General features: G+C 41.9%; 1 protein-coding gene across 1 annotated transcript in view; it reads right to left on the reverse strand.

Annotated features, from left to right (window-relative positions):
• LOC126234516 (elastase-1-like) overlaps positions 1-7,888 on the reverse strand; it is a 48,484-nt gene extending 40,596 nt beyond the window's left edge. The window contains exons 1-2 of the mRNA XM_049943212.1: positions 7,841-7,888; positions 6,088-6,151 (exon numbers count right to left, since the gene is read on the reverse strand). Of these exons, the coding sequence (XP_049799169.1) occupies positions 6,088-6,151; positions 7,841-7,888 (112 nt within the window). The remainder of the gene's footprint in view (positions 1-6,087; positions 6,152-7,840) is intronic.
• Between the last annotated feature and the right edge of the window lie 2,185 nt (positions 7,889-10,073).

Here is a 10,073-nt window from a genome sequence, read left to right on the forward strand (position 1 = left end):
ACAATTCTTCTTTGCGCCAGGGTGTCTTATCAAATAACTTATACATTTGGTCAAGTTGTGCAAACTATTTTCTATTTGATATTCTAATTTTTGCTGGGGATCACAGTCATCAAGAAGTTTGTAAATGACAACATTTCACCATTTGACTGTATCTATGTTTATTTCGTCCACTACAGTGATTTGAACTTTGCAGCCACTTTCAAAAATGGTTCAAATGGCTCTGAGCACTATGGGACTTAACATCTGAGGTCATCAGTCCCCTAGAACTTAGAACTACTTAAATCTAACTAACCTAAGGACACGACACACACCCTTGCCCGAGGCAGGATTCGAACCTGCGACCGTAGCAGCAGCGCGGTTGCGAACTGAAGCGCCTAGAACCGCTCGGCCACTCCGGCCGGCGGAGCCATTTTCGACTGCTATACATCATCCCTCAGTACATCTCAAACGTGTCACTCCAAAATCTACATACATCGGTCTGTACAGTTATTGTCATGTGATCAATACGTACAAATAACTTATAAAATGGGTGTCCTTCGTCCTTGTTGTGGGGGTACTACAGCCGTCACCGCATCCTGCAACCCTGTTGTCAGATTCCTCGACCTCGCCATGTTTCCTCATTCTGTTTGATTCCTCTTTCTCCATCGCTTCTTGGATACCACTTAGCCGCACCCTTCGTTGTCTCCCTTTTCTTCTCCGTCCAGAAGGTTGCCATGAAAGTGCTCTCTTGGACCATCTGCCTTCATCAATTTTTTGACGAGCCCAAACCATTCTAGATGCCTTTTTTCTATTTTATTCGTAATACTATAATGAGTTTGCATCCTTTCTCTTATTCTCTCATTTTTTACCTGGTTCTCAAACGGTCCATTTCTAAAGCTCTAAGTCTATTTTTATTTCTTTCTTTGAGTTCCCAGCACTCACTTTCATAACCTGTTATTGGTTCCGCGATGGGTTTTATACATGAATTTTAACCTTTAAACACATTTTTGATGTCCAAAGTACAGGGTTTCGTTTGTGGATAGCTACCCTTCTCTGCTTGACCTATTGTTGTATATCTCTGTCATATCTTCCTTCACGTGATAGGATACTACCCAGGTACATTTCTGTCACATCTTCCGTCACTTGATAGGATACTGCCCAAGTACTTTAATAACGCGTCTGTCAATGTCCATCTTACATCCCTCTTCTCGGCTACATAGATATTCTGCCTTCTCAAAATTAATTTGCAAACTCCACTTTTTATACTCTTCCAACAATTTCCTAAGCATGTAAGACATATCCTCTTCGTCATTTTCTGCATAGAAAACTGCGTACATACACTGATTCCCTGCTTCAATTTCCATGCCTTCGCCTTCTCCATATGAGTCTTAAAGGGTGTGGGAGACAGAGAGCATCCTTGCATCAGACTTTTAGTTATTCTGAAGGCCTCTCTAGAAATTTCTTTCCCTACTTTAACGACACATTCTCCTGTCTTATAGAGATTTATGATACCTCTTACATAGCTTTTTGGCTGTTCCCTTGACCACAACACCTCAAACAACAGCTTTCTCAATATCTATGAAAACCAAATGACTCATTAGATTCCCTTACAAATGTGTATAAAATCGTAATTATGTCAGTATTCTTATTAAAATGCATCAGCTGATAGAGAGAAATCAATTGATTGTGGTAGGCATAAAGATTTTCGACTAATAAATACATCCAAATTAAAGAGAAGACTTGGCTATGGACGCCAACTCAAGAAATTTTTCTCTAGTTCTATGACATCTTCCACAGCCTTCGTGATCTCAGTATAACTTCTCTGACGATCGAAGTGAGTGCCACTGTCTGTTGAGAAGGAATGTAGTGGACTCTTTGTATGATATTCCTCTTTCCATTTGGTAACCAGCGAAGGTAATATACATGATGCTTCTGGTGAATTCGAAGAGGGATTAGACACACAATGCCTCAAGAAAGTCACGGTCTGGTGTTGAGACGAAGAAAGTTCCGTGTCATTAATTGAAAAATCGCAATCGCGGCGTGGAATAAAGATACATTCAGACCTCTGGGCACCGCACCCATTCCCCGTGCACGTTTGCTTGATTCACATGCAGGAAGAGGCGAGCTGTATGCCTATTTCTCAACACGTGCCAATGCGTGATTCCATTCACAGTATTAGACAGAAGCACTGTTTTCAAGACGTTCGCTTTGGCAGCAGCACAGTGAGCGCAGGCGAAGAAGGCAGATTAAGAGTTCCACATCCTATCGACAACACAGACAAAGACGGAATCGTAGAAATAAGTGCAAGTGCTGTATTAATAACTACCTTTTGCACAGTAATGCATGTGTGAGTGTGGGGGAAGAGATAATGATGCCAAGTAGTATACTGTTTGAAAACTTTATTCGTATTTCAGCGAGTGATTTCTAAGTTATGCTTCATCTTATTGAGTCATTGATAGAGGAAGAAAATACGAAATACAGAGGTTCAATACTAATGGAGACAAAGTTAAGTATGACTTATTTCTAGGCTCCAGTGGAATCAAATCCCATTACAGTCGCTGTCATGATCACCACTACCACCACCATCATCATTCATCATCATCATGTCGGGCTCGATGGACTAGCGGCAAAGCGCATGCCTGAAAACCGAGAGGTATCGGGGTCGAAACCCGGCCAGAAGAATGAAATTTTCAGTCTTCTTTTAGCTTTCATCTCTCAGTGATGTGAGGATACGCCAGGAACAACATGTGGTTCGGATTCCACGTTACATTGCAGGTCCCATTTCTATGTTGGGTGACTGGGGTGTGCTAGGGACACGTAAGTCGGCAAAGTGGCGTCCATCAGAAAGACTTGCACCCTACCATTAAGAAACATGCAGTCATCATCATCATCATCATCATCGTCATCATCTATCACCATCAAATAAGTTTGTCAGATTCCGGTGAAGTTACTGGAAAGTTTCATTCAGGTGAGCTGATGACCACTTAAGGTTTCTTCCTCCAGAAAAATGAACAATTGTACTGAAATGCAGGAGGATCTGCAGCGAATTGACGCATGGTGCAGGGAATGGCAATTGAATCTCAATGTAGACAAGTGTAATGTGCTGCGTATACATAGAAAGATAGATCCCTTATCATTTAGCTACAAAATAGCAGGTCAGCAACTGGAAGCAGTTAATTCCATAAATTATCTGGGGGTACGCATTAGGAGTGATTTAAAATGGAATGATCAATTAAAGTTGATCGTCGGTAAAGCAGATGCCAGACTGAGATTCATTGGAAGAATCCTAAGGAAATGCAATCCGAAAACAAAGGAAGCAGGTTACAGTACGCTTGTTCGCCCACTGCTTGAGTACTGCTCAGCAGTGTGGGATCCGTACCAGATAGGGTTGATAGAAGAGATAGAGAAGATCCAACGGAGAGCAGCGCGCTTCGTTACAGGATCATTCAGTAATCGCGAAAGCGTTACGGAGATGATAGATAAACTCCAGTGGAAGACTCTGCGGGAGAGACGCTCAGTAGCTCGGTACGGGCTTTTGTTAAAGTTTCGAGAACATACCTTCACCGAAGAGTCAAGCAGTATATTGCTCTCTCCTACGTATATCTCGCGAAGAGACCATGAGGATAAAATCAGAGAGATTAGAGCCCACACAGAAGCATACCGACAATCCTTCTTTCCACGAACGATACGAGACTGGAATAGGAGGGAAAACCGATAGAGGTACTCAGGGTACCCTCCGCCACACACCGTCAGGTGGCTTGCGGAGTATGGATGTAGATGTAGATGTAGAACAACCAGAACGAAGGTAAGTGCTTAGCGTAGGAAACATCTCAGCTTTGGCACATCAAGAGCCACAGACAGACTCTTCTTTGACTTTTATTCGTTGCGTACCAGTCGGATGTTCTTTGAATTAACCACACAAAAATAAGGAAGTCCACAACAGCTCTCTTCAAATTCTATGTGTTACTTCTTAAACTAGTCGTGCTTTGTCCTAAAGCAAAGGAAAATTCGAATTCATATGAAAAACTGAACATTTGAAGACTGAAGCATCCCCAACTCTCTTGTGGTTCCCTTTTTAGGTACTCCACGTCGACGTCTGCTCGTAGATACGTATCGTCGGTAGGTTTTCCGGCTTTACTTCCCGACGTGACAGCGACGACTCTCCGATGAGGTGCGGGCCTTGTGTTTTGCTATTACTGCGAGTCTTGTAAATATCGCTTTTATTTAGTAATTTGCCCGGCTAAGACTCTCCCCTTTTATGATTAAGACAGCCTGTGACACCTTTGGGAGGGAGTGGGGATGTCAAAGAGTCACAAAAGTTCATATTAAGCAGTCCGTAAAACACGTAAACGTTGACTTCAGGTACGTTTTAGTTAATCCCTACGCTTTCCGCTAGATGGTGCTGATTTACTACTGAATAGCTTTGGTTCCGTAAAACCTTCACTGATTAGTACTAGGTAAATGAAGTAAGTAAAACACTCTTGTATTTCACTTTCACTCTATATTCAAGGATTAAGATAGTGATGGATGATGGTCTATTTAAAAGGTTCCTAGCCTGGAGGAATCTAAATAGTCCGCAAATACCGATATGCACGCGCTCTACGTCCAGATTCGCAACTAACGGCACACGACACTTTCAAAAGTCCACACGTTAATATCTGAATATCGGTACCTCTGAATTCACTCGTATCAGCAGATAATTTGAGTTTCTGTCGCCTATATGTCCTTAAAGTTCCAATCTAGCACTAAAGTCCTAAAATCCCCTTAATACTCCGTTGTTACGAACAGTCAGAGATCGTACACCACATCACTTTTAATCTCTGTAATATTCTAACAGTTTATCGTGAATCTTAACACGATAAAGTCCAATCTAATTATTTCCTCGCTGACTGACACGGGTTCCCCGCCCTTTAACGAAACAATCAAGGAAAAAAGGCGGCAATAATGACGATCAGGCCTTTTTATAGGTTTTTCATCACAAGGGTTTAACGTCACTGCCTTCTCCATGACGGAGCTTTCGTGGCTTTGCTGTACTTAGACGGTAAACTACTTGCTGATATACTATAATTTTGATCTGCAATTACCGAACTCTGATTCTACACTATTTTCCCCTCTAAAAATTCTATTCTTAATTTTGAATTATTGTTTCTATAGCTTTTATCACTGTAAACTGAACCGAGGTGTTACAAGATCAGCAATAGTAAAACAAAGCATCAAATGAAAAGGACCGTGGTTAGGCACACCCTAGCCAGTTGCAGTACATGTACCTTAAACCACGTATTCATAATAATTTTCTCAGGAAACGGCAACCACTGAGCCATGATCTATTAACCTCGGCTAAAGAGTAATTGGTAGTGAAGGTAATGGAATTGTGTGTGGGGCTATAGCAAAGATGGTCAGCCATCATGAATTCAAAAAGAGAAGAACGCTCAGAAGCCTGACACAGTGTAGGGACAGCGAACAGCAGTTTGGGAGAGCCGTCGTAAGTCTGTCCTTCACTCCAAATATAGCCTCGCGCTAACTCCATTACACGAGTGCCTATTTTAGGAGTTGCGCTAGTAGGAACTATTTGTTACACGAGTTATCGGTGCATCTAATAGTTTTCACTGATATAGTTCCACCATGATACGATTAACTGATATTCCCTTGTTTTGGGTGTAGTGGCACCGTGATACCAAATGACTCACTGCTCAAGACTCGCTGCAGCACATGGTTGTTGTTGCTTTCAGGAAACCATTCAGCCGATTGGCTGTAATTACATACGGCAATTTACTCCGGTGGGAGTCACCTGCAACATGAACTGAATTGCTTCTGATTCCGTGACAGATGTTTCACCACTACTCTATCACAATAAGTAGCCTATAGAGGATATTAAAGTATGTTGTTGTCTCACAACACTGTCATTAAAAATTCATGTGAGGTAAGACCCCAATCAACACTTTTTACACAGTTTATCTTGTTCACTGTTTTATCGTTATTAAACTCTGATCTTCAGGCCGTAAAGAGGGACTGTAATGACTAATAACTCACATCGGTGTACTGAAAGAGTACTTAGTGACTGACAGCAAGGGCAGCTAAAAATGACTTGATATTGCTTTGGGCACTTACCTGCTGCTGAATCCCCCCATGCCAAGTCAGTGTAGTCGGATCTCGAATTCTCCACCAGTGGCCCCTAGAATAATTAGTATGTTTTAGAATGCAAAAAAAACTCTAAAAATGTTACGCAAGTGTAAAATGGAGTTAAACATTTCCTATGAGACAACATATAGAGAAACCGGTTTCAGTCTTGGACCATCTTCACGGATAAGGGTTAAAATGGTTTAAGCCATCATATTACATTTCTCATTACTTAAATAATACGTATAGTATGTATATCAATATACGACACACGACTTTCAGAAGGAAACATACGAAAACTAGAAGTACACATAGCAGCAGTGAAGAGAAGATGAGGACTATCTTTCTCAGTATTGCTCTGTGTGTATTTACTATTCGTATTTTCTCTTATAAGAGTCCTTTGTCGTATATTGATATTTACGACATGCTTTACAAATTATTTAAGTAATTAAAATGTTATGGGGTGGCTTAAACCATTTTAACCCTTATCCGTGAAGATGGTTCAAGACTGAAACCGGTTGACATTTGGGTTTAAGATAAAAACAGCTGATGGTCTAACATGCATTTTATATACATTACTTTACGACTGTTGATAGTCACCTTCCAAAAATATCTCTTACGTGGGACAACCTGCCAACCACAATACTCTACTTCAACCAGCACACATGTTACGTCATAAAGTTGCCCGATGAGTGGACTAGTAAACTCTATGTTTCTTTCGATGTCAACTGGCATTCTTGTCAAAGTTGTATATTCGTTTTGCACTAAATGGTATGTATTTTGTTTTAAATGTCTTTGTTGCTCAACCATGTTTTAACATAGGTCCTCTTTTAAGACACTTGTATAAACTTACAAGGTTGTAAAAAAATTTTCTGTGACCAATTTGTCTCCAGGCCATCTGAAGATGGGCAGAGCCTGAAATGTGCAATGATTAATAAGTGTCTCTAGAAACAACCTGTGACTAATATTTTGCGACAAAACAGCTATTTGATAGCGATTGTCATCAATTCCTTATGGAATCAAAGTTGGTTTGTAAATTTTGTTATTATTATAATTGTAATTCAATCAACGTACTGTAAAAGTAACGTTTAAAATCAAATCATGAATTCACCAAAGGCTCCTGTGTTAAGTGTATTTACTAATGCAAGTCCAGCTTCTCTCAAGTAACCATCTTTGAGTCACGGATGATCATTAAAAAGCTAAAGCTCGGCCTATGGCGCTGTCAGACCGTTTACTACCGACGGCTGGCAAGTCTTTCTCCGTCAGTGGCACCATTCAGATGCCCTGTGTGGTCAGCGCACCACTCCCTCCCTATCCGTAGTCACCTTTCCAGACCTCGGAGCCGCAGCTTCTCACTCTAGCAGCTCCTCAGTTGGTCTCACAAAACTTAGTGCATCCCGTGCAGACCTCTCCTCTCACCTAGCCAAAATCGCTGATAGTCCCGATACATACTACATTATGTTAAAGAAAGGTACCCTCGCCTAAGTTACATAATTATTATCAGTTGCAGCATCTGTCACTTATACATGCATTAGTTATCTCACATATTTTTCTGACTGTCAATAAGTGCACCGATCGACAGTTCATTGTAGTGTTCAATATGATTTTGCGAAATGTATATGGATGGAGGTACTATGTCGTTTGCCTCTTATTGGAATGGACGCACCCTGATGAAAACCACTGTCGTGGCCGCATGTTACCGATCAACACAGACAGCTGACAGTAGAAATACGTGCTAACCGACCTGATCGGCCACCACTGAGGCGAGCAGGACACACAGTAGCTGCTTCATCGCGAATCAACTGCTCGGCGCTCCATCGTGTGTGGTATTTATCAGCATACGTGCTAAGAGGCGCCTCGTGCTGCTGAACGTGACACGGTATCCTTATCACTTACAGATTTTTGACGGCACTGTTAACAGTGTGCACATATAGATAGGCTTGCCTTTTGTGGAATGTCTCGAGATTAAATAGGATCAAACCCTTATCCGCTGTGTTGCACATGGACACTGACCGTACTAGATGAGGTGAGGATATGTTCAGACACTCGACGAATACAAGACCAGAGCGCCGTTCGACTGTGTTCGACCTTTCTGAATTCGTTTCAGGTAACTATTGGAGTGATTTCGGTTCACAGCACAAGAACATCTGTTACATAAAAAAGTTGTATTTTTCTTGGTCATAAAAAATGGCACGTAAATGTTATTGAATAATACAGTCTGTTCTTTCCCCTTAATCGGATTTTCCACGTGACTAAATCTATGTGATCTCAGCTGTGGAAAAAGTAAGTCCACGTAGACAGCTGAGGAAACAATTTCCGTAATTTGTCGAGCTCAGGCGCATGCATCGAACACGGGCACGCTTTGGGAATCTCTTCCATGCTATCCCAGCCCTCTATCGTTCACGTAAAACGCTGAATGCTGTAAGGGCGGATTTCGGCGATCAATGTGTTGTCCAACTGTGTCACGTATGCCTCGACATTCTTCACATGGCACCGTAGTTTCTTTAAGTTCTTTTGTCATGCTTATACAGTCACAATCAAATTTTTTTCTTTCGAAGACCGTGGCTGAAGTCGCAACTGTGGACAGACCTTCTTCATTTTCAGCATTGCAGTGTGAGACAAGTGCAACTATTAGGTGTGAGTAGCGTCAGTAGCTTTATAAAAGTGGTTCAAATGGAAGTGTCAAGTACAGAGCTCTTCCATGAGATGATGGTTCAAATGGCTCTAAGCACAATGGGACGTAACATCTGAGGTCATCAGTCCCCTAGAACTTAGAACTACTTAAACCTAGCTAACCTAAGGACATCACACACTTCCATGACCGAGGCAGCATTCGAACCTGCGACCGTAGCAGTCGCGCAGTTCCAGACTGAAGCGCCAAGAACTGCTCGGTCACAGCGGCTGGCTGCTTTACAACGGGAAGGAGTTCTTTTCTAACCAAGCTTTACTTATCTGAAGTAACTAGGGACTGCATTGTCGGTACATCGCTTTGTATTTCTGGCTTGCCATCCTGACTTAAGTTTCAGGAAACCAGAAGCCACATTCGGGGCGCAAGCTGTGGGATTCAATAAAGTTACAGTATCGAAGTTTTTTGACTTATTGACTGGAGTTATTGACGAAAAAAAATATAACTCCCGAGAAAGAATTTACAACCGTGATGAGACGAGTATAATTGACGTACCGAAGCAGCACTCAAAAATTATTGCAAGTAAAGAGCAGCTTCAATTTGGAGTGCTCACATCGACAGAATGTGGGAATACAGTAACAGCTGAAATTTGTTGTTGTTCAGCAGACGGAAGATTCATGTTTCCGATTTTGATGTATCCCAGGAAAAAGGAACAACAATGAAGCGAATCTGGTTTGCCAGCAGGTTGGGTCGAAGCATTTGAATCTGGACGGATATGGTTCAAATGGCTCTGAGCACTATGGGACTCAACTTCTGAGATCATCAGTCCCCTAGAACTTAGAACTACTTAAACCTAACTAACCTAAGGACATCACACACATCCACGCCCGAGGCAGGATTCGAATCTGCGACCGTAGCAGTCCCGCGGTTCCGGACTGTAGCGCCTAGAACCGCACGGCCACGGCGGCCGGCTTGGACGGATACAAGCAAAATATACTTAAGCTAGTTCCACAAAGTCACCAACTTCTACTATACAAAGATATAAAATCTTGTTCTGGTGCTCCTTGGTGGGTATGTCTCTCGTATGAAAAACCTGAAGGTGACGCAACTACCTCGGAACTGTTTTACTGTGCTTTCCGCTACATTGCTCGCATAAACTTCGACCACTGGATACAGCATTTACGAAAAGCTTGAAGGTTTATGACATCGTCAGTGTGGGGGCGATCTTTAGTGTTACGAACAATGAATTAATCTTCAACTGCCAAGATCGTTAAAATCATTTATTCATGAACATTACCGGTTTCGGCAAATCTGTTACCGTCTTCGGATCTGCAAAAGATGGGTCAGAAAA

Source organism: Schistocerca nitens, chromosome 2 (assembly GCF_023898315.1).
Source record: "Schistocerca nitens isolate TAMUIC-IGC-003100 chromosome 2, iqSchNite1.1, whole genome shotgun sequence".
NCBI lineage: Eukaryota > Metazoa > Arthropoda > Insecta > Orthoptera > Acrididae > Schistocerca > Schistocerca nitens.